The 25,847-nt window shown below is 42.5% G+C and overlaps 1 protein-coding gene across 1 annotated transcript in view; it reads right to left on the bottom strand.

Annotated features, from left to right (window-relative positions):
• Nucleotides 1-277: 277 nt before the first annotated feature.
• ARHGAP10 (Rho GTPase activating protein 10) overlaps nt 278-25,847 on the bottom strand; it is a 381,695-nt gene continuing 356,125 nt past the window's right edge. Inside the window, exons 21-23 of the mRNA XM_027866797.1 lie at nt 10,612-10,764; nt 8,761-8,852; nt 278-521 (exon numbers count right to left, since the gene is read on the bottom strand). Of these exons, the coding sequence (XP_027722598.1) occupies nt 433-521; nt 8,761-8,852; nt 10,612-10,764 (334 nt within the window). The 3' untranslated portion in view covers nt 278-432. The remainder of the gene's footprint in view (nt 522-8,760; nt 8,853-10,611; nt 10,765-25,847) is intronic.

The following is a 25,847-nucleotide window of genomic DNA, read 5'->3' as shown; positions in this document are numbered from 1 at the left end:
CCATGCAACTTTTCAGGAGCACTGTGAAGAAAGTGATTCTTCTGCATCCCAGGTGTGGTGGTGGGAAGCTGGTGCAGAGAGGCAAGTCCAAAAAGACTGCTACCTTCCCATTCGGAAGCAGGGTCATTAAAAACAAACAGCCATAAAGGTTCAGGACCAGATAAAGACATTCAGACACTCATGCAATCATTCTTCACCCATCCAAAACACTAAATAGTCCCGTTCTCACCCCCTCCCTTCCCTAGCCCACCCACTAATACCCCACCCCCACCCCAACCAAGTTCAAAGCAGGGATCTGAATTCTTGTCTGACAGGTTCACTGTGTATTCCTGGTCACATGAGCATCTTCCTCCCACCCCAAGTGGGGCAAAGCAACCCTAAGGAGAGTCCATGGATACCATGGACAGTTCATCAACGTCCATAGGCTGTGAACTAAAGCAGCTTGACATAGTTTTGTGGAATCAGTCCTCTCTTGCCATTCAGAGTTCCTTCTAGCCAGCCAGGTTCCCTTGAAGTTTGAACTGAAAGGGAAGAGGGAAAAAAAAAAAAAACAACAGAAAATCTTTACTTAGATGCCTAAAACACTAATATTCCTGTGTACCCAATGTAGGAGGATCATGGCATCAAAGCTTCCAAACTGGAAAAGACCTTACCAGTCATTCATCCAATAAGTATTTATTAAGTTCTTACTTATGTGTCAGGTACAGGGCTAAGTGCTAGGAATGTCAAGAAAAAAAATCCAGGCCAATCACCCTTATTTGTGTTACAGTTGAGGAGTGTGAAGCCCAGAAACACTGGGTAACCTGGCTCAAGGTCACGCATGCAGGAAGTAGCAAAATCACATTCAAACTTGGTGCCAGGCACACAGTAATTTCTTAATAAATGCTGCCTACGTGTGTTAACTTCAAGTCATTTTCTTCTTTACCATGGGGGTGATACTTTTTGAGTCCTCCAGAAAATTCCATAAAATGGGAAGTGGGACCTGACTTTGTCACCTAAAGTTCCCTAGAGTCAAAGATGGTGGGTCAATAGCAAGGGCACTTATTAAGTTGGGTAGAAAATAGGTTGGGAAGCCCCACCCCACTCCAGTAGTTGTAAGTCCGAAGTTATAGCTACAGATTGAGTGGTGTGAAGAGCACCAAGCCAGGACCCCAATAAGGGCTGGTGTATGAAATAAGGAGAAGATAATGGTCCTTTGCAAGGCTGTGGAAAACAAAAGAGGTGCCACGTGCCTGAAGAAGCACAAATAGCATCCTGATTTTTGAATATAGGGAAGAGAACAAAGTCTGCAAACTATAGGCAAATGGACTTGACCTTAGTTCCTGGGGAAATTCTGCACTTCATCATGAAAGAGAGAAGGAAATGGTTATTAGACGACAATGAGCCAACATGGCTCCCAAAAGAAGAGGTCATGCCAGAATGACCTTATTTGCTCTTTGGACATGATTTATTCAGCTGGGAGATCAGAGAAATGCTGTACTGGCCATTTAAGTAGGTTTTACTTTTTCTTTCCAACTAACAAGCACTAATTTTCTTTCTTTTCCCCCACAAATTGGGGAAACAAAAGAAAAACAGAAACGTAATAAAAATGCATAGTCAAGCAAAACAAATTCCAACACTGACTTTGTACAAAAACGTCCATCTTACTCTGCATCTTGAGTCCATCACCTCTATGTTAAGAGATGGAGAACAAGCTTTATCACTGGTCCTCTGGAATCACGGTTGGTCACTGCATTAATCAGAGTTCCTAGGTCTTCCAAAGGCATTTATTTTTACAACATTGTTGCTAATGTAAAACTCAGCCTTTGACAAAGCACCCAAAATGACTTTTACGGAAAAAATGGAGAAATGTGGACTGGATAATACAATTTGATGAATTTGGTGGAATGATTGGACTCGGAATCATCATTAATGGTTCAATGTCAACATGATAGGAGGTCTCCAGTGGAGGACCCAGAGATCTGTGCTTGGTCCTATGCTGCTTAATATTTTTATTAAAATCCTGGATAAAGGCATAGATGGCACATACACCAACTTTGCAGATAACATGAAGGAGGGAGGTACACCTAACACACTGCCAGGATTTTGGCAAGCTAAAGCAAGGGGATAAATCTAATAATAATGAAATTTGGAAGATATAAATGCATGCTGTATATCTTATATTTGATTTTAAAAAATCAACTTCACAAGCATAGGACATGGGAGGCATGGGTAGACCATAATTTGCCTGAAAAAGATCTGGGGGCTTAAAGACACTGCAAAATTAAGTTGGAGTCAGTCTGTGGCCAAATGAGGAAAACATAACTTGGGGCCACATTACGAGGGGCACAGCTCCCAGGACTTGGCAGGTGAGAATACCTACCACATACTCTGCCCACATCAGACTCGGTCAGAAGTTCTGTGTTCACAGTTTAAGAAGGACATTGATAAACTTGAACATAATCCAGAGAAACATGGACAGGATGGTGAAGGGTCTTGAACCCTTGATTCATAGGAGGGTCAGTCAAAGGACTTGAGGATGGTTAGCGTCAAGAAAAGACAGCGGTGGTCTTCAAGTATCCCATGGGCTGCCATGAGGGAGAGAGACTGGACTTACTCTGTCTGGCCCTAGAGGGCAGGACCAGAAGCAACGGGTGGAAGATGGGAAAAGACAAATCTAAGCCCAAGTCAAGAAACGATTCCCTAACCATCAAAACTCATTAGATGAGCAACTGGAGCTCATACTAGATGACATCAAGGACCTTCACCATCCAAACTGACCTCCTCTGGACACTCTCCAGCTTAGTATCCTCCCCAAAGTGGTGTGGTGCCCAGAACTGAACATCATCCCTCAGGGTGTTGTCCAGCCAGCACAGAGGACAGTGAGATGATCGCTTCCTTCATCCTGGACGCTTGGTCTCACTTAATGCATCCGAGCATTGCAACAGGTTTTTGCTGCTAGAGGGAGATGACACAGAACTGGATTTGGAGTCACGGGGCCTAGGGAAAATCACGTAATTCCTCTAGGCCTCAATTTCCTCATCTACAAAACGTGGGTTTGAACTGGGTGACCTCCAGAGGCCTTTCTGGCCCGCGCTTATACAGCTCTGTTGAATCTTATTAACCTTACAAGTTTACTAAAATACCCCAGATCTTTTTTATTTCTAACTCCAGACAAAATGTTAGATATATCTAACCAAACATCCTCCATCTTGTACTTGTGAATTTAATTTTTTTGGAATCTAAGTATAAGAATGTACATTTCTTCCTATTTAAATTCAACTTATTAAAACTCAGCCATAGCTTTTTTCCAAGCCTGATTCTCATCCCAGAGACTAGAGACGCCAGGTCAGCAATTTGAACCTGGGAAGACTCTTCTGCTAACACTTACTGTGCTTTTTCCCTCTGACAAAAATAACTTCCTTGGTTCGCTGTCATTCCCTTGCCCTTCGTCAACCTTTACTCTTAGTACCTAATTCTCTCCCCATTTCTAACTATCTGGTGTCCAGAGTCTTTGATTAAGGTCCCCTCTCTGCTTCTTCATACTTGTGCAACCTAAAGTAAGTCACTTCACAGACCCGGGCCTCAGTTTTCTCATCTGTAAATTCAGGGTGTGTATTAGAATTTAGATGCTTGATGACCTCTAAGGTCCCATCCTGCCCCCTTCCCCCCCACCCCTACCTTATCCCAAGTTTAGAGACACCAGTGCTCAAGGGAAGGGATATGACTAGTTCTCTAGTATGCAAACTAATCCTGGCAACTCCATTGGCTTTTTGAAGGAAGCATCCTGGGAATCTCATAGGGACTCAGGCTTAAAGTTCTATAACTAATGCTTTCCAGTAACACAAATCCCTTCTTACTCCACTCACTACATGAGATTTCATATATTTAGAGACCTGTCTAAATAAACCCAATGATCCCCCCCTCCAGTGTTACAAGGATGAAAGAGGAATCATTTTTCAACCGAGTTCAATAGGACCACATCAAAATTCTTCACTGCTAGTGTCTCCCACTTTGTAAGAGCCTGGCAGAGCACAGAGAGGGCCAGCCCTAGACTCAGTCCTGTATTCAAATCTTTCCTCTAACACCTACTGTGTAAATCGCCTGACCTCTCAATGTCCCCAGGCAAATCTCTAAGACTTTAAGCTGCAGAGCTGGTGCCAATTTGCACGGGCGGGAGAAGAAAGGAAATGTTCATTTATGAAGCACCTACTATGTGCTAAACACTTTACAAACATAATTTCATTTGCTCTGGAGATCCCATTTTTTAGCTGAGGAAATTCAAGCAAACAAGAGGTTAAGTGATTTGCCCAGGTATCTGAGGCTGGACTGAACTCAAGTCCTCCTGATTCCAGGCCTAGTGCTCTATCCACTGGATAGCTGCCTCCAGCTCCTAAAAGGGATTTCTTAATCACGAGTTCAACTAACTTCTGACAACACTTTATATATAAATGATCTACCTTCTACCCTACAAACAAAAAATCCTCCAAAATTATAAACATTATAAAGCTCTTGGCAGTTAGGAAGACCTGGGTTTCAAATCCTACCTCAGACACTTACTAGCTGTGTGATGATGGCCAAATCACTTAACCCTCCTGTGCCTCGTGTTTCCTCATCTGTCAAATAATGGGGTCAGGACTCAAACCTATGACCCCATGACCTCTGTTGTCATTAATAGCTCAACAAACACTGGACTGATGGATGCAAGTGGGACCCACAGTTCTTAACAACAGGCTTGTCAATGCTGCCACAGCTAACCCTGCCCGCTACAGAAAGCGGCAGTATGTGTATGCATTTTATTGAATAGCTTCAGACCCACACACACACACACACACACACACACACACACTCACACGCACACTCCAAATATATTCAGGTTGGCCAAGCAGACCAGGCTGCTTGCTGTCTATGGTATCCACAAGCAATGAAAACCAATCTCACCACCGTCCCCTGGCACTCACTCCTCCTACTGAAAACACTACTCACAGACAGCATCATTGCTACCACAGTAACTAATGCATTTTTATATGAGTGCTGGGATTTTTATTTTTTTTTTAAAGGACACATGCTGGACCAGAAGAGGAACCTTCTCAACACTCTTGTGCATGAACATAAGATCAAACACTCCCATGACAATGTGTGACCTCCTTGCACAGGCCAACCACCAAATAGGCTGTTACTTATGGCTAGGGTTGAGCTCACTGTTCCAACCAGTGAGAAACGCATAATGCAGGAAGAATGATGGGAAATCATCTTCAAGCCCGGTTTCCTGAAGCATGGCTAAATCAGTATAAAGCAAATCTGAAGTATTAAAGGGAAGTTGGGCTCCTGAGGGGCAGCATGGTACAGTGGACAGAGTGCTGGACTCAGCTGGGGAGGCGTGGATTCCAATCCTGCATCTGACACTTCACAGCTCTGTGAGCTGGGGACAGTCACTTAACATTTCTGAGCCTCAGGCTACTCTGTAAGACTATAAGGCTACAGAAGAATTGCATTCTCTATCGGCAAAGGGAGTTCTCACACTTGGAGTTCCCATACCATTAAAATAATACTAACTGAGGACTATAGGGAGAGAAAAATGAGGCAAACAAATCAGAGGTAGTTCTAAGGATACCTGTAGACAATGACTTTCTTGGTATCATGTCAACACTGCTAAAGAGACAGGTACTAAAACCTACAGAGAACATTTCAGCTTATTTGAGACACTGAATGAAGATGCTTTCATTCCCAAAAGAGATTGTGGAGCCATTAAGAATCAGAGTAGAAACCTGCCTTTTGCTCCAGCATCGGCACACTACTCTGATGGCTTCTTGGTGCCTGAAGTGGGGAGACCTGGGCCAACAGACTGCACTCTGAGCAGGTCCTACAAGGTATTAAGAATGGGCTCGGCAACTAACTATAAATCTGTCATTCAAAGATACAGCTGGTCAAGACCAGAGAGGTTGATGAAAAGACTTGCCTCCTCACTTGACATCTTTTTTGGTCCAAGTAGTTAGGGAAATTATTCTTTAAAGGGACCAGGAGTCTCCTACAGCCTATGGGGGAAGCACACCAATGACATCACATGTATTGGAACCACTGAGGCATGTTTCCTAGGAAAAACCCAGGAAAAAAGGGCCACCAAGTTATTGTTACATCCAATCAACAAAAATGTATTAAGTGCCTGGTCTGGGTCCCTAAAGAAAGAACTAAACAGATGAAAAAGGTCCTGAGTGAGGCATTGAGGAAGATGGCCAGCCCAAACAGTGAGTCCATCAGAACAGAGATCTGAGACAGGGTACTGCAGATGGCTGATGAGTTGGGCCCAGAATGTAATAGGAAGACAGTAGGCTGGATGATATCCGGGAAACTACAATCCCAAATTGATCCTAGGAGCAGGGGGGGGTAATTTAAAAGAGGTGGATTTAGGTTTGATATTTGTTGGAAAATCTTCCTAACTATTAAAGTTAAATCTCAAAATGCAATGGGTTCCTTCAAAAGGTTAGTTATTGTGATATTTAATGACTGAATACATTCACAAATTTAATAAATTAATATAATACCTTATTTGATACTTTACAAATCACATAATATAATTATATAAGATGTCTCAGGTATGAGTTGGACTAGATGTCCCTTGAGGTCCCTTCTAGGTCAAAAATTTTATGCTGCCAGAGTATGGAAAAACCAAATATTTTCAATTTAAAACACATATGTCTTCCTAAGGACACTATATGGCTACATATTTTGGAAAATCACAATCTCCAAAGAATCCAAATATGGACTGTCTCAAGGGAGCCAAATATACAGAGTGGATATGAGCAAGCCAACAGAATCTGCTTCCAAGCCAGCCAACCCAGCCATTATCCAGGGGGGCAATCCCTGTGAAGATGGGGCCCACCCCCCCACACCAACTGCCATTGGTGGGGAGATTAGTCTGACAGCACCAAGAAGGGCAGCCTCCCAGTCCCCCACACTACTGGCCTGTAGCTTTCATCCAGCGAAGCAACCTTCACAGGACCCAACCCAGCAAACATCTCTGCCCCTGCGGTGGACCCTGTGTCCTCAGCAGCCACACGTATTGAACACCCAGAAAAGAAAGTTCTCCCCACCAAAGTCCTTAACACTGTCAAGGGGTTCAACCTCAGAAACTGAGATGGTTTTATCAGTGGAATTCATATGGAAGTAGGGGCATCATTACTCGCTTTGCTGCTATACCCCCAAGGACCACTGGGCCTTTCCATCTGACTTGCAGTACTATCTCCCCAACATTAGAATGTGAGTTTCCTGAGAGAAGGGGCTAGCTTACTTTATTCTCTGTGTCTCCAGGGCTTAGCACAGTACAACATGCTTGAAATATGCCTTTTCATCCCTAGGCTGCCACATATTCTACCTATGGCCTGGGCACAAGAAACAGTGTAAGAGATTCCTTTGAGGAAGCATGGAACACTGGAAGAAACACCAGGTCTAGAGTAAGAGGACCTGAGTTCAAATCCTGCCTCTGCCACATTATTTTTGTAACTTTGAGGAAGTCACCCATCTTCCCAGGACCTCGGTTTTCTTATCTATAAAATGAAGGAGATGGACCAGATGGTATCAGAGGTTCTTTCCAGTTCCAGGTTTTGTAATTCCTTGATCTCTGTGTACAAAGAAGGTAGGCCTTTCATGTTACCTAGAATAAGGGGAAACAGAAGGATTTGCCCAAGTCCTATACTGGCATCCATGGAACATGAAGAAACCTACAAAAAAGGCTTCTAGTATGTTGGGCCAACCTTCTGCTAAGGTCCAGTGGTGAACATGGACAAGAAGCAATCAGGATGAGAAGACATGAATGGGTTAAGATTAGTACCAAGAGAAGGAGTGTCTACCTTGGGGAGAACACAGTTCTACTGATACATATGTAGACAGGCACAGGCTGTGATCTGACCACTACACACAAGACGCTGGCTTTGAGCTGCAATGGTTAAATGTTCCTCGCTTTACTGCCACAGTCACCAAACTCAAATGTGTTGCCTGAATTCACTGTAATAAGATGGTAGGATCATGGATTTCAAGAGATAAAGGACCTCCATGTTCACCAAGTCTAATCCCCTCATTTTTCAGAGTTAGAGGAGTTGCGGTCTCTGTTGGCAAAGGGAGTTCTCACACCATTAAAATCCTACTGACCTAAGATTACAGGGAGACAAAAATGAGGCAAACAAAGCAGAGTTAGTTCCTAATACCCGTAGACTTGGAGTCTCTTGACATCATGTCAACACAGCTAAAGAGCTACGGAGAACATTTCACCTTCCTTATCTGAGACACTCAGTGAAGACCTTCATTCCCCCAGAAGGACTGTGGAGTCACTAAGAACCAGAGCAGAGTCAGGCTTTTATCTCTAAGAGTACTCTGATGAGCAAAGTGAGGCCCTAGAAAATTAAAAGATTAACCCAAGTAAGTGGTAGGGGCATATCTGAACTCACATCCCGTGTTCTGAATGGAGTATGCTTTCTACTCTCAATACTGCCTGCCTGGTAGAGATACTGTGAGATAGTAACTGAAGTGCCAGACTTGAATTCAGGAAGACCTGGCTTTTGCTCTTGCCTCAGAGGCTTACGAGCTGTGTGATCCTAGACAGGTCATTTGACTCCTTTGGGCTTCAGTTTCTTCTTCTGTACAACAAGAAGGTTGGCCTCAATGACTTTTAGAATCCTTTCCAGATTTCAATTTATCATCCTATGCCTGGGTTCCTTACCAGGTGTTGTACTCATCTTGAGCAAGCAAGAATGGAGCCCCTAATGAACAGCTCCTGTCCATACTTACCATCTTCAAAAACTGCTCCTATTTCAAAAGACAACTCAGAACTGTGCTCCGCCTCACAGGGATAGACAGCCCGAGCCTTCCGACTCACAATGCTGAAAAGGAAGCATCAGAGAAACACAGATGGATCAGATGAGAAGGACCTGGGAAGCAGAGACCTCCCCCTTCTGCCCACCTTTCAGCAGGCATCTCCATCTCCCCAGTTGGGCAAATCCCTCCCAGGAAAAAAGGACGGGGAAGTGAACAAACATCAGGAAAAGCCATGGTGTCTGATTCTCAAGTCAATGACGGGTTTCAAATCCAAACCTTCACCTCGGGAAGCTCTTTCTCCCTCTCTTCTTGCCTCACTGGCTGTCAGGGGGCTGCTCTCCCCCTATATCATCCCGCACTGTAAAAACCACAGGGGAGATTTCCTTCTTAAGCATTTCAGTTTATCTATTAGGGAAACAGAAGGCAGCACACTAGAGGGGGAGAGAGCGAGAGACACTGGTGCACACTTCAGGCACTCAGTGAGGAGTCCCTAATGCAGATCTGTTTGGGCTAAAAATCCACTCCCCGACTCCCATGGGAAGGGAGGGGTCTCCTCCACTGCCTTGGTCTGCCTTACTTAAAAAGACTTTCCTGCAGAGGCTGGAGGAGAAAGGGAGAGGTTGGCCTTTCATCATCTGACAAAGCGTCCTATGGGAGCTCCAGGGAAAAGGGCATCCTGGTGAAGGGCTCAGAACTGGGGATGGGGCCTGAGGAAGGCCAGGCTTCAAGCTCATTGGGGTGAACAGTAAACAGCAGAGGGGAGCAAGTATGTGAGCACGCCACTGAGGGAGAAAATCAACTAGGGAAAGGTCAGAGACTTCAATTCTACTCTTGGCTCTGCTGGAGAGAGAACTGATGCCCTCTTTGGGGTCCAGGTTTATGTGCTTGAAAACAAAAAAGCAATGTAGCCATAGTGGAAGAAGAGAGCTGGCCTCGGGTCAGGAGGGCTCTGGGTTCAAGTATTCCTCCTGACACATAATGGTTGTGGGATTCTGGGCAAGATGCTAACCCTCTCAGTGGCAGCCAGGCAGCATAGTGGATAGGGTGCCGGGCCTGGAGTCAGGAGGACTTTGAGTTCAAATACAGCCTTATTGGCCATGGGCAAGTGCCTTAACCTGTGTCTGCCTCAGCTTTTCTGAACTCTGAAAAGGGGTTAATAATAGCACCTACTTCTGAGGGTCATTGTGAGGATCAAATTAGATAATTTTGATAAAACACTTAGCACTTTGCCTGACACACTGTAGGCGCTAAATATAAGTTTTGCTTTTTTTCCCCTCTCATCCTCCCCTTATCCCCCATCTATGGGTCTCACGTTTACCGGCCTTGTAAGGTAGAAGGTCATGTGAAAAAAAAATTCTCCTTAGAGAGTGAGAGGTAGGGAAAATTCATGAGATTATAAAACATAATAAGTTCATATCTGAGAGAAGCCTGGAATCATAGTATTAGGAGAGCATCATGAGGATACTCCCATCTGAGGGAGAAACTCAAGGAAAAGGTTCTTGAGGAGGTACTAAGCACAAAGTTGACAGATATCCAGGGTCCTAAAAGCTGACTCTGGGCTACCTCCTTCTGAGAGGAGGCAGCAAAGAGAACCAGTGAACTGGCTTTGAATGCCTACTCAGCCCCAGTCAAGTTACTTAACTGGGCCCCAGTTTCCTAATCTGTAAAAAGGAGAGAATAGTCCCCATACTACTACATGCCTTCAGAGTCTGTTGGGAAGAAACCACTTTGTGGAATGTACATAGTTAAGCCACATTCATTAATTTCTGCCCTTTGACTCCTGGTGGATAACAATGTACCCCAAACTCAGGCTGTCCAACATACCATTCTGTCGGCTTGTCAGCCACAGCGGCAGAAGGGGAGAAGGAGAAAGATGGTGATGTGGGTGATGAAGGGACTGCAGCGGTGTTGGCACTCAGACTTGTAGGAGACTGTGGGTTTAGCCACTGGACCATAGGAGGGCGGGCCTGACTCGGACTAAGGGCAAAAAGGTGAAAGGCAGGATTAACAGAATGTTCAACAGGTGATGATACAAACTTACCTGGCTGGAATGATGCCAGGTCTGTCTCCAAATGAGGGGCAACTATGCAATTATGGCAGGATTATATTGATCTTCCCAGCCCTACTTATCCTCCTTATTCTGAATTTCCTACCCTCATATAGTTGTCTTTGAGATCCAACACTAAAAAACCAGATATCCTTTATGCCAGTGACTCTCAGTGGAGACTGGATAAATATGAACTTGCCTGGGTAAGCCAAAGGTGGTGGCATCCCAGGAGTGATTGAAAGAAATAGAATCCCCTGGGTCTAAGGAAGAGCTCTCTGGGAAGGGGTGAGGAGGGGATATAGAGGGAAATTTAGGCGATGTAAACACAAAAGTCATTGATAAAATTTATTTTTTTTTAAATAACCCATCTGAACTTCCTCAGATCAATAATTCACAAGAATTTCACAGGCTGTTCTACCCAGACCAGGCCCTCTTATCTACCGTTCTCTGCAGCCAATGTTTAGTACTTTTAACTTTCAAAATCCTTTCGCCTCTATTTTCTCACTTGGTCTCTCACTGTTGATGCTCTAGCATTTAGATGGCCATTAGAAAAGTACAAAGATTAGCATTTGCCTAGGAGGGGCCCAAGGTAAAACTACCCAAAGGAGGGGCAAATTAACACCAGAAACCATTGGAGGAATTAAACACTCCACAAAATGTTCCATTTTTAAAAGACATACTTTTGACCACTCTGAGAGGACCAATCCCTGCACACCACTGGTTCAATAACTAATTACCAAGTAGAAGTAATTTTTTTCTTAAACTCTCAAGAGATAAAGGATCTCCATGTTCACCAAGTCTAATCCCTCATTTTTCAGAGTTAGAGGAGTTGTGGTCTCTGTTGGCAAAGGGAGTTCTCACACCATTAAAATCTTACTGACCTAAGATTACAGGGAGACAAAAATGAGGCAAACAAAGCAGAGTTAGTTCCTAATACCCGTAGACTCAGAGTTTCTTGACATCATGTCAACACCTTATTTATTTCCCCATTCAGCCACATACTCGTGGCTAATAAAAGGGATTTCACCCAAAGCAAAGAATCCCATTAATTTAAAGGTGAGCTGCATCACCAGCTACTAAGTCCTGGGATGGCCAGAGCTAGTGATTCCTTAGTGTTGATTTACTAAAAAGGAAAAGGAAATTAAATTAGTGGAAATAGGAACATGTCTTTAGAATTATAATGTACCCTGCTGGCATGAAAGTTGTCCTTCTCCCCTAATCTGAAACCAAACTCAACAGGGTCACAATCAAACTCATCATCTTCCTATCAAAATCAGCTGCCCAAAACCAGCTGCCCATTTCAGAAGGTGAAAAAATATTTTTTTTCAGGCTCAGAATTCTGTAGCCATCTATGATTCCCTTCCCCACCATCCCTAAGCCCAACATGTTACCAAGTCCTATTATACTTTCTACCCAATGGTCTCTCGTACTTGCCACTTCCCTATGTTCCCACTAGCATCACACCCTAGAGTCCCAGGTCATTCACTCCATGGCTAAGCTACTGGGACAGCCTCCTAATCTGGTCTCCTGGTTTCTCAGACCCTACTATATTCAGTCTATGTGATCCAGATAATCCTTTCTTCAACATAGCTTTGACCAAGCCAGTCCTCTCCTTAAGAACCATGGCTTTGCATGTCTACTAAACTGGTCTACATTCCTCCTTCAGGCTTTCAAGGTCCTCCATAATTATGCCAATCAATGAATCAAGCCATGATGAAGCTCTATGGTCCTTGGTTTCCTCATGTATAAAGATGCTGGTCCGTGGTTTCCTCATCTGTATAAGGATATTGGTAGTCCAACCATTCTCCATTCTGGAGAACAATTTGGAGCTAGGCCCAAAGAGTTATAAAACTGGGTATACCCTTTGACCCAGTAATACCATTACAAGGTCTCAATCCCAAAGAGATAAAAGAAAAGGGGAAAGGAGCTAATTGTATAAAACATTTAAAGCAGCTCTTTTTGTCACAGTAAAGAACTGGAAATCAGGGGGAAGCCCATCAACTGGAGAATGGCAGAACTAGTTGTGGCACATGATTATGATGGAATACTACCATCCTATAAGAAACAATGAGCAGAATGGTTTCAGAAGAACCCAGGAAGACTTATATGAACTCATGTAAAGCAAAGTGAGCAGAACCAGGAGAACGCTGTACACGGTAACAATACTGTAAAGATGAACTGCGAAAGATTTAGCCACTCTGATCAAGACAATGATCTAAAACAATTCCAAAGGATGACGAAAAATGTTATCCACCTCCGAGAGAGAAACGATGACCTATGAAAGATGGATGGAAGCCGTGGCAGTGCTAGGATTTGAACCCAGGTCCCCCAGACTCCAAAAGCAGGGATTTTGACATATACTGCCCCATGACCAGATGGATTGCGAGTGAACAATTTTTCAGCTGCAGCAACTGAGGGAGACTAGTCCAACCTCATTTTATAAATGAAGAAAATAAGCTTCGGAGAAGTTCAGTTTCTCTCTCAAAGTCATAAAGGGAGAAAGGGGAAAAGCTAGACTGGAACCCAAATATTCCTAAGGCTATCTCTTTAACCAACACTCTACACTGCCTCTCTTACAGACTTCAAGGACATTTACTACACAGAAGCAGGCAGGTAAAAGACAAAAGGTATTATAATTCTTTCATCCATCATCTTATTCTGTGATTACCTTATTTATTTCCCCATTCAGCCACATACTCACGGCTAATAAAAGGGATTTCACCCAAAGCAAAGAATCCCATTAATTTAAAGGTGAGCTGCATCACCAGCTACTAAATCCTGGGATGGCCAGGGCTAGTGATTCCTTAGTGTTGATTTACTAAAAAGGAAAAGGAAATTAAATTAGTGGAAATAGGAAGGGATGATCTGAGCTGAAATTTCAGGTCAAACATTGGGCCCTGCTGCCTCCCGGCAATTATCACAGGCGCTCCTCAGAGAAGAGGAGGAGTTGTTCTAACACACCTCCTATCTGTTTTTCCAAGTCATAAAGAGTCCAGGGATTAAATAACAGCCATCCTTCTGCCTGGAGGGAGGACAGATAAGGCATGAAAATAAAACAGGAGAGGTTATATTTATAAGGGCCTTTCAAAGGAAAGATCTAGGGAGTTTTACCCTTATTTCCTGATTAATCCTCACATCTCTGACAGGCAACTTTTATAGAATAGAAAGAGCTCTGGGGTGAAATTATACCCTTGACACTTTGTCCCTCCCACCAAGTGACCTTGGGTAAGTCACTTCATCTTACGTAGCCCTCAGTTTCTTTCTCTGTAAAATGGGAAGAACCAATACGTGTAGCATAGCTACCTCACAGGGCCATTTGTGAGGGTCCAATTCATTCATCAAGGATTTAAGCACTTAAGTCTGTGCCAGACATTGGAGACACAAAGATTAAACACAAAACAGCCCCTGCCTTTGAGAAGTTTATATTCTATTGCAAGAGAGACACAGAGAATAAATATATAACATAGACAAAGAAAATGCAAAATACTGAGAAGGGGGATGGCTAGCACTGGATTCCACATGATATAAGGATCAGGTGAAGGAAGTGAGGATGTTTAGCTTGGAAAAGAGAAGATTCAGGGAGGACATGATGGTTGTCTCCAAGTATTTGAAAATCGGTTACGTGGAGGATAGATTATACTTATTATTTCTGGCTTCTCAGGACAAAACCAGGAGGTATTGGGAAGCTGCGAAAAAGCAAATTTAGGCTTGATATAAGGAAAATTTAACTAATATATATATTTCTTGTTTTTCTTGTTTGGTCATGTTCTCATTTGGGGTTTTCTTGGAAAAGATATTGAAGTGGTTTGCCATTTCCTTCTCCAGCTCATTTTACAGATGAGGAAACTGAGGCAAACAGGGTTAAGCGACTTGCCCAGGGTCACACATCTAGTAAGTGTCTGAGGCCAAATCTGAACTCAGGTTTTTCCTGACCACAGGCCCAGCACTCTACCTACTGTGACACCAAGCTACTCCATTAACATAGGTAAGGTCCCAATTAGTGTGAACAATGAATCCCATGAGGTGGTCACATTATTTGAATTCACACTGCACATTTCCCTTCAACTAGACCCATTACCATATTTTAGATAATTATAACTTTGGTGTGAATTTGACCATGGGATTATCATTCACACTAATCAGGGTTAGGATACAAATTAGCGCTACCCACCAGTGGGCTGCCTTGAGAAATGGTGGGTTCCTCTCCCTGGAGGTCTTTAAGCTGTGGCCAGATGACCACGTGTCAAGTACGCTGACGTCATGAAGAACTCTTTTTCAGTATGGGGTGGATTAGATGGCCAATGCTGGGATTCTGACCTTCATTCGAACAGCAGCAAGGACCCCTAGAGGAGCTATCTCTCATCCAACCTGCTAAGGCTTAACCGTTCCTTCCAAAGCCATTCTTCCAGAGGTTGGAAACAAAGCCCCAGGGCCTCCTCCCTCATGCAAGGAGCCAATGAACGCCTGACAGTCAATCCTGGTGGAGGGCAGCGAGGTGGCTGATAATGGATAGAGTGCCAGACCTACAGTCAGGGAGAACCAAGTTCACATCCCGCCTCAGGCTAACCTACTAGCTGACCTTAGGTAAGTCACTGAACAAACTGTGTGTGCCTCAGTTTCCTCATCTGTGAAATGGGGCAATAACAGTACCTGCCTCGCAGGACTGCTGTGAAGTTCAAATGAAATTATATCTGCAAATCTTAAAGCACTATATAAGTGTTAAGTATTGTTATTATTACTATGCTTATTTTTATCATCATCACCATCGTCATGGAGGCCCATATATCAAGTGTCTAAATCCCTATATTATAGGCTAAGGCTGGGGAGAATAAACTTCATAATTCTCCTTTTGATTTAGTTCTGGCCCAGAAAAATCCCCTGGCAAGGTTCCTGCCCCCCACCCCAGTATCAGTCCATCAGGTTCACTGACTTAGATGCAAACAAATCCTCTCTCCCACCCTCAAGAAGTCCCTATCCAATTTTATTCACCAAGTAATCAGCCCACTCCTCTGTCCTAATCTCCATAAACTCCATATGACCTATACCTTTTCAACCAAAATTCCTTTTACTGCCTCATTTTTAACATCAACCTGGCTGTCCCCTGATTCTACCATATCCCTGGAAATCTGATCTTCTAAGATTCACACCTCTTCCCATACTCCCAGGCTCCCAAGTCTAGGAACAAGCACAGATCCAATAGCTGTTCCCATGATCTGATCTACCATGATCCCTCAATCACCTTCTTCTTGTGGCCCATTAATTCACCCAGACTACACTCACTGCCTCCCTCTTTGCTGTCACCTAGCCTTCTCTGAGGCCTCCTCCCAACCTTTTCAATGAACCTTGAACACCCGGCTCACATTCCTCCTTTCCCACCCATCCCCTACGTTATCCTGAGGGACCTCAATATTCACACTCACAGTCTATCTAACAACCTGGCTCCTCATTTTGTAACGCTTTCATCTCCAGTGACCTCCTTCTCCACTCCATGTTTCTTAAATGGGGAATCATCTTACCTTAATGCCACTATTATAAAGGAATATAAAGTACAAATATATTGGTTAATCCCTCTATAATCAAGAGTACCCAGTGACTGGAATCCCCTCCCTCCTCATTTTCAGTTTTTGAACTCCTGTTTCTCTTTTAAAAGTCCATCTCAAATGTCACATCCTCCACAAGCTTTCCCTGAGCCCGTAGTGGGCAACTCCCCTCACAGACCTAACCTAGTACTTATCTAGTGCATATATCATATAATATTGTATGCTATAACTCCCTAGGGGTAGTATCACACCCTCGTACTAAGACCACTAATGCATCAAGAGGTCAGGGAATCTTGACTCATCTCCATAGCACCTCCCCCAAGCATCTTCCATTCTGCACACAGTAGGTACTTAATCAGCCAGTCAGTTTGTGTCTATTAAGTGCCTGCCACCTTCCAGGCACTTGAGAAAGGCAAAAGAAAGTCCTGCTCTCCAGGAGCTACAGACTAGAGGGAGAAACAACATGGAGACCACTGTGTACAAACAAAATACATACAAGATAAAGTGGAATTAATCAGTGGAGGCTAGGGACCAGCATTAAAGGGGATCAGGAGATGTTCCATTTTATAGAAAGTGGGATTTTATCTGGGACACGAGGGAAGCCAAGGAAGCCTGGAGGCAGAGGTGAGGAGGGAAAGAATTCAAATGCCGGGGGAGATGGAGTATCTTGAGTAAGGAACAGCAATAAAGCCAGTGAAATTCCCCATCATGTTTTAAGAGATATCCCCTAAATATTAAGACTGATCAAATTTTTCAAAAAGCTACCTATTGAAATACTGTGAGAAGATATAGGCATCAAATAAAAAACCAGAACTTAGAAGAGACATTTTTAAAACCTCCCTTGTAAAGTCTCTAAGCAGAAGCTAACATATAAGTATAATGATCTTTCATGCCAGTCTGGAAAACGTGCAAGAGTGGAAAAGAGTCAATAGAGGGAATAGGGTGGAAGAGAGAGGTAGAAGGGGGGGCAGCTGGTGAAGGACTTTGAATGCATAACTTTAATCAATATTCACACTGCATTCCTGGCACCCAGCTATAAAGAACGCTTGAATGACCAGAGTTGGCACTGGCAAAAACCCATTGATTTTATTTAAACATGAATTGAAGATCAATTAAAAAATAACAACCTAAGGGCCACAAGCTTCTTAAAAGCCATGCTATGATACTTTGTTGACTGAAAAAGGAGATGCTTTTTTAGAAAGACTACAAAACCACATTTACCAAGAAGGAAATAAATTTAGGAGACTGCTAATATATGTTTGTTGTTTGGCATCTTTCAAATTTAGAAGCAGATTGAAGGAATCCTCTCTTCTAAAGGCTGAAATGAAGGCAATCCATCCTGAGGAGGGGGGAGAGACCTGACAATCATCTTCCTCTGTGAAGAAATGGCATTGTCTGGCACTGTCAATCTGGGCTAGCAAAGAAAAACAAGAGTACTGCACAGGAAATAATGTAAGGATTTGGTACAGAGATTCAGAGACAAACTCTGGAAAAGATTTCACTGAACATTCATCAGGCTGTTCCTAAGGTAACATGGCTAAAAGGGAGCTAGCGGCTTGTCTCCAGAGACTAGACGGAAGAAGAGAGGAAGGGGATGTGTGTATGTGTACGTGTGTGTGCACGCATGTGTGTGTGCGTGCGCGCGCGTGCACATTTCCTGCCATAATCAAATTTGGTTCCAGTACATAAAATGCACACACACACACATTGTCTCCCTTACACTCACAAGAGGTGGGTGACATAAAGCACCTGGAAGAGGAAAAGGCAGCAGCTCATTTCAGAAAAGAAATTATGGAAGAGCAATGTACATGCACACTTCATATAGCTGATGTTTTTTAATAACATACAATCAACCATCCATGTTTGTTAATTATGATTCAAATGGTGATCCAGCTTTCTCCAGGAAAAGAGATGAGGTGTAGACTTGTCATTTCATTGGTAAAGGAAATTCCAGGTGAGGAAACTCTCTCTAACCAATGCAGGTTCAGTATTTTCTCCACAACTGAGAGTATGAACATGGTTGCCCGCCCTAGGACACAGAAACATTGAACTCTCTTGCCCACGACCACAGCATCAGTAGTTGTAAGAGATGGGACTAGAACCCGAGTCTTCATGGATCCAAGACAAGCTTTCTATCCCACTACATTACACTGCCCACAGACTTCCTGGCAATGAGGCAGGTTAAGGGGCAGGTGTCAGAGCTATACATTACAATTCTGCAACAGCTGTATTTGTGTCTGAGGGTGGGGGGCAGAACATATTCCAAGAAGGGATAGGAAGAAATGCTAAGATCAAATATCATGTCCTTCCTACACTCCCAGTTATCAGAACTCTCTTCTACTTGAAAATACCTTGTGTTATTTTTCTATTTACTTATCAGTGTTGCATAACAAGGGAAGCTAGGTGGTAGAGGGGATAGAGCCCTTGGCCAGGAGTCAGATAGACTCATCTTGGCAAGTTCAAATCTGGTCTCAGACACTTTCTAGCTGTGTGACCCTGGACAAGTCACTTAACCCTGTTTACCTCAGTTTCCTCATCTGTAAAAAGAGCCAAAGAAGGAAATGGCAAACCATTACAGTAAATTTGCTCCAAATGAGGTCACAAAGAGTCATACATAACAACTGAAAAATGACTAAAAACAAGAAGCCATATAATCCCAGTAAAATGTAAGCTTTTTAAGGGACTGCTTTCTTTTTGTCTTTGTCTCACAGTGCCTAGCACATAGCTGATATTTAATACTTCATGAAATGAATGGTTGAAATCCCCCATCATATTTTAAGAGAGATCCCCTAAATATTAAGACTGATCAAATTTTAAAAAAAGCTACCTATTGAAATACTTTGAGAAGATACAGGCATCAAATAAAAAAACCAGAACTTTGAACAGACATTTTTAAAACCTCCCTTGTAAAATCTCTAAGCAGAAGCTAACATATAAGTATAATGATCTTTCATGCCAGTCTGGAAAATGTGCAGCATAAGTCTAGAGCAGCTGTCCTCGGCAAAAGTGTTTGAAAATGTCAATAAAAGATAGAAAGAAATATTGTAGATTTGTATGTTATGGAATGTCTCTGCTCAAATGCATGCCATCAATGTGTTCCTTAAGAGCTGGAGAAGAGTGTTTCTATTGGCCAATATATATGCTGGCTCCATGAGAGATGAAAATACAGGAAGGGGAAAGGCGAGGGCCTGGATGGAGGGAGTAATTGTAGTGTGTGGTATGTATCAGATATTTATGAAAGTAGCTAGAATCAGGAAGACCTGGGTTCAAATCCTACCTCAGACACTTACTGGCTGAGTGGCCTTGGGAAAGTCATTTCCTCTCTGTGCTTTAGTTTCCTCATCTATAAAATGGCAGTGTTGGACTTAATGACCTCTATGGTCCCTAACACCTCTATATCTATGATCCCATGTTCCTCTTTCCTCTTTTGGAGAATTTTCACAGTCTACATTGTGTCCCATGAGGCCCTGATTCTGTTGTATTCTCTCTGCCTGACTCCCATTCTTAAGAATGTCTGGGAAGTAGGTAGCACTAAGTATGGCACTAATCACAGGGCTAAAAGGTTAGGGATCAGACCTTGGCTGTCTTTCTTGGGTAGTACTAATGTTAACTTATGCTCCCATTTATCAAAAGATGCCAAGAGAAGTCATGCCAAAGGGGGGGAAAATAACCTGAGGATCATAACCCAAAGGATGTGGGTACCAGGTAAGCGGCCCTGAAAAACCAAAAATAGGCTGTAAAGTACAACTGACAAACTGCCAGACATGAAGGAAGATTTTAAAGGGCCTTTTCAACAAGGACCCCACACTTCTCAGGCACCAGAAAAATCAACCAAGGAAGACAGCAGGTGCTCAATGGCTATCTGCTGAATAATCGACTATGAAAGGGCTATAAAGTTCTGCTGTGAAAATCCCCTGGCCTGCCTATCCAGATCCTCTGAAACTCAGAGAAAGTGGGCTGGGGAGCCTTCCAGGAAAACTGTTCTTAGAGCACAGAGTGTAGATTCAGAGTTGAACTGGACTCTTATTTTTCAGATGGAGAAACAAAGGCTCAGAAAGAGGTCTAGTGACTTGTTCAAGGTTAAGCAAAGAATAAATATAAGTAGGATTTGAACTCCGACCCCCCCCATTCATTTTAAACCTAGCATTCTTTCAACAATGATAGGATTCTATTTGATAGCCAGAAAATGAAAGCATTTCTTTTAGACTTTCCCCATGCTGGAGATAATGTCTTCTCTTGCAGGTTCAACAGTTATTCTGATAATGGTCTCCTTTCTCCCTGACAACAAGCCAACCTAAGCTTAGACAATGGCTGTCTTAAATGCTCATGATTTCCAACTATAAAGAAATTGGAGACAGCAAAATGTACCAAGCCAATACGAAACCACAACAATTCTTTGCATTTAAGAATATCCATTTCGTAGGTTTGAAATGAGGAGACAAAAATGCGGGAAGGGCTCTTCTACATAATATACAACTTTGAGGGGCAGAGAATTTTTTTTGGCTGGGGGGAGCTTATTTAAAGCAGGAGGACAGGCAATCGGGCGAGAAAGTGATTTGGGTAGTGTGGTACATTAAAAAGATAACTGACTCTGGAGCCTGAGGAACTGCTGCCCCTGATGTACGAGTACAAGTGTGACCCACCTCAAACTGACCAAACAAGTAAAAAATATGCTTACGACAAAGTTCAGACTATGCACTTCAATGCCAGAAAGTGGCAAAAAAAAAAAAAAAAAAAAAAATTTCCAAAAAGACTGCCTAAATGTATTTTACTGTGGGAAAAAAGGCTTTATAGTTAGGGGACAGATTATAGTCAGACCCAAGGGATAGATATGCCACCTGCTCTGCTTTTCACTCAAATATCTAACTTATAATCTATAGTCTGCATGTTGGGTCAGTCTTTCAGGTTCCCTCTAAGATCTTGGGAGTTAAAGAGAATGCCTAACAGCCCCAACTTCCCATTGGCTAGATGGCTGAGCATTCCACTGTACTTAAGTGGAATAAGAGATTAACTACTATGTGCACATAATTGGTCCAGCTTTAATAATGACATCAAAGTAAGATGATCCCTAATGAAGACAAATGGGGGGAAAAAAGCCATGGGAAATCTTGGCTGAGGTGACGCAAAATGAACAGGGTAGAACCAGGAGTATTCTACAGAATGGTGACAATAATAAAGGACAACAACACTGAAAAACAGCCAAAATCAGATTTCCTGCCACGATCAAATTTGGTTCCAGTACATAAATGATGAAATACATTTCCCGCTCAGTAGAGACGTGAGGGACTACAGGTAAGAAGTGGTGCTTACATAATAGGATGACAAATTTGTCAGTTACATTTTTCCTTCACTTTTTCTTTGTTATATGGAAGAAGGCAAAAGGTACACTGGGAAATAAATATAAAAAGAAACAAAAAAATGATATTGGTGAAAAGTTTACCCAAAAAAGGCCAAAACTGAAGTCAACTAATAATGTGTGTGTATTCAAATCAAGGTCTTTAAACTATTTTACCTCCCCCACACACACACCTGCTTTAAAATGCTGCTCCCCCCTCCAAAAAAGAAATCCCTAAGAATTCCAAAAATGGCCAGCATAGTAAAGGAAAATCAGAATTAGACCATATGCAATTCACAAAGATGCAAGTAATGAGAGATAAGAAATAGTAATGCTCTGTGCCTTTCATTATCTCAAATGAATGCCCAAGCAGCCAAGACAAGCTGGGTGAAGGCTTCGACAACACCAACAAAAGGTGGGGAAGAAAAGAAGAAACAGCTCTAAGAAATCACCGCATGAGGGATCCACAGCAAGTTTAAAAAGCTTTGCTAGCGGTCAAGAGACGACTGAGAATCACACCTCTCACAGAACAATAAGCCTAATAATTACAACGCGTGCCTCTATAGCACTTTATGGTCACCAAAACAAGCTGGTGAGATGGGCAGCACAAATAGCATAATACCTCTTGTGTGAATGAGAAAATGAGCTGGAAGGAACCCTAGAAGTCACGCGGTCAAGGCTCACCCTTTTACAGAGCAGGGAAGTTAAGAACAAAAGAAGGAAAGTGTCTTGGCCAAGGTCAGAGAAGTCTACAAAGTGCCCAATCCTGGAGTCAAACCTGAGTCCTACTAATGCAAACGCAGCAGTGTTTCCACTATACCACACTGCTGGTTAGACACACAATGAGAAACATACCACCTACTCCTTTTTCACCTCTTAGAGGAGAAGGGAGAGCCATCCTTGCTATTTCTTTCTTTGACTCTACTAGTTGCATGCATATCAACCATGTCACTGGATGTAGTTTGAGGCTACAAGGAGTATATCAACTCACTGGTTGTTAGAAAAAGATTTCACATTTAAACTACCATTTAATGCTTATAGACTATCTACAAACAGGGATTCTTTATACATTCTGCCACCTTTTCCACCACTCAACCATGATCCTTGGGGAAGGGCCAAACAGTACTGAGGGCCTTTTGGCTCCGGGCTGCTGTGGCCAAGCAATACTTTATCATCTATCCAAGAAAGGCTGAAGAGCCTTCCCAACTTGGTAGAACTGGCCACATATTATACCCTGCAAGCACAGTCACTGGGAATAAGGCTTAGAAATTTCAAGTGACTTGACCAAGTCAAAAAGCTAGTAAGTAAGACAGATAATGAGTAAACTCATTCCTCTTGACTGCAAATCCAGTGTTTCTTGCACTAGAGTACAATGCTTCCTCAAACTTCCCTGTTTCTAGGATCTGTATTCACAAAAAGATATTTCATTTTTGTTTGTTTTTTCTTTCTTCCCTGGAGGGGGAGGTAAATACCTATTCCAACCCTAGCACCCTCTGCCATGCCTAAATCAGGCCAAAAGTAGATGCTTGGCCCACACCTCAAGCTCAGCTTGTTCTATACTAAGTACATTATCTTTTCCCTTGAAACTCCTGCTCCTTTTGACTCTTCTGCCTCCCTCATCTTTTACAGACAACTACCAAGAACCAAGTTTTGTGGTTTCCACCCCTTTCTTTCCATCCCTTCCTCTCTATGCTCACTGTTACTGCCCGTGCACAAACTCTCCTTAACATCTGCTTGGGGGAATTACAATACCCTAAATAATATAACAGATCTTCCCATTAAGAAAGAATGGAGGCCAACAGTAAAGGAAGAGTTCTAGTCAAACCCTCCCAATATTCTCCTCTAAATAACGTGAAAATAATGCAGCAAATCAAATTCTAAAGCGGCATAACCAACAAAAGGTGCAGGTGAGACATTTTTCCAGCCCACGACAACTTAAGAGGTCAGAAAGGGATGTCTGCAGCAATGAGGTGGGAGCTGGCCAGGAGCTCAGCATGGCAGCACCAACAGTAGTACCAGGAACTCCTACTGGCCCAACACAGTGAAAGGACTGAACACCTGTAAGAAAGAGATTCCAGGTGAACCCTGTGCTAACACTAGGCACAGGACTGGGTAACATTTGGTGACTCCATTGCCCGCTGCTTGGTACTGGGTTACAGTTTCAGGTCAAAAGGGACAAGGGGCCCTAGTTCTAGGTAGCAGTTCCAGGAAGGAGAGAAGTTCTGGTTGCCAAAGAGCACAGGCCCTACCTGAGTAAGAACTAGAACGCACACTTGGAGAGCAGTGACCACACCTCTGCCCAGATCATACCACCTAAGAAGGACTAAAAACGTATAGGCCCTCAGAACTAACTGTAAAAATAATAGGCAGAAACAGTCTGAAGGTTGGGACAGTGATCCCACTTCCCCTGAGCGATCAGAGTCCAACTCTCACATGAAGTTCCAAATCAAAAAGTAGGATGGAAAAATGAGCAAATGACAACAATAAAAAGAACCTGACTAGAAAAGGCTGCTATGGTGACAGGGAAGCTCAAGACACAAACTCAGAAGACAATGTCTTAAAACATCTAAAAACAAAGTCTCAAAGGGAAAACTGCAGATTGGACACAAGCCCAACAAGAATTCCTAGAAGAGCTAAAGAGAGTTGGGTTTTGTTTGTGGGTTGGTTTGTTTTTAGTAAGAGCAAAAAATTATTTTAAAAGTCAAATAAAAACATTAGAGGAAAAATTAGGAAAGGAAATGAGAGCAATACAAGAATATTATGAAAAAAATTAACAGCTTGGTAAAAAGAGGAACAAAAAATACTGAATAACACCTTAAAAAAACAGAATTGACCAAATGATGGAAGTGGTACAAAATTTCAGTGAAGAAAATAACTCCTTAAAAACAGAATTGGCCAAGCAGAATAAAAGAGGTACAAAATCTCACTGAAAAAAAATAATTCATTAAAAATTAAAATTGGTAAAGTGGAAGCCACTGACTCCATTAGACATCAAGAAACAATAAAACAAAATCAAGAGGATGAAAAAATAGAAGAAAATATTACCTATCTCACAGGAAAAACAACCAATGTGGAAAACAGATCAAGAAGAGATAATTAAAAATTTTTTTGATTCCCTGAAATCCATGATCTGAAAAAGAGCCTAGGTATCATATTTCAAAAAATTATAAAGGAAAACTGCCCAGATATCTTGGAATCAGAGTGCAAAATAGAAATTGAAAGAATTCACCTATGACCTCCTAAAAGAGATCTCAAAATGAAAACTCCCAGTAGTGTTATAGCCCAATTCCAGAGCTCCCAGGTCAAGAAGAAAATGTTACAAGCAGCCTGAGAGAAACCATTCAAATACTGTAGAACCCCAGTCAGGATTACACAAGATTTAGCAGCTACCACATTAAAGGAGCATAGGGTTTGGAATATGATATTCTAGAAGGCAAGGGAGCTAGGATTAAAACCAAGAATAAGCTACCCAGAAAAACTGTCTATAATTCTATAGGGGGAAATGGATATTTAATGAAATAGAGGACTTCAAGACACTCCTGACTAAAAGATCAGAGCTGAATAGAAAATCTGACATTCAAACATAAGACTCAAGAGAGGCATAAAAAGTAAACATGAATGAGAAACCATGAAGAATTTAATAAAGTTAAATGGTTTACATTTCCAAATGGGAAGATAATACAAACAACTTCCAAGAACCCTATTATCATTAGGGCAGTTAGGAGTCTACTTAGACAGAGGGACAGGAGTGAGTCCATTATGTTGGGATGACCTAAAAAGAAAAATGGAGGGGTGAAAAAGGGAGATGATTTGGTAGAAGGCGGAAGAAAAAAAGAAGAATGAGGGGGAATATCTCAAATAAAAAAGGTGTGAAAGGAAGAGTTTTACAATGTAGAGGGAAAGGGGGACAGCAAGAAATGCTTGAACCTGACCCTCATCTGAACCCTCATTGTTCAAAGAGGAAAGAATATACACACACACACATTCAATAGCGTATAGAAATCCATCTTATCTAATAGGAAGGAAAAGGAGAAGGGGTTTAGAGAAAAGGGATTGGGGTGGGACGTGACAAGAGGGAGGACAGATTAAAGAAGACAGTGGACAGAAGCAAAACAGATTTTTTAAGAGGAACAGAGGA

Source organism: Vombatus ursinus, unplaced genomic scaffold (assembly GCF_900497805.2).
Source record: "Vombatus ursinus unplaced genomic scaffold, bare-nosed wombat genome assembly UNPS02014784.1, whole genome shotgun sequence".
NCBI classification, from domain to species: Eukaryota; Metazoa; Chordata; class Mammalia; order Diprotodontia; family Vombatidae; genus Vombatus; species Vombatus ursinus.
This window is presented reverse-complemented; position numbering and strand designations above follow the sequence as displayed.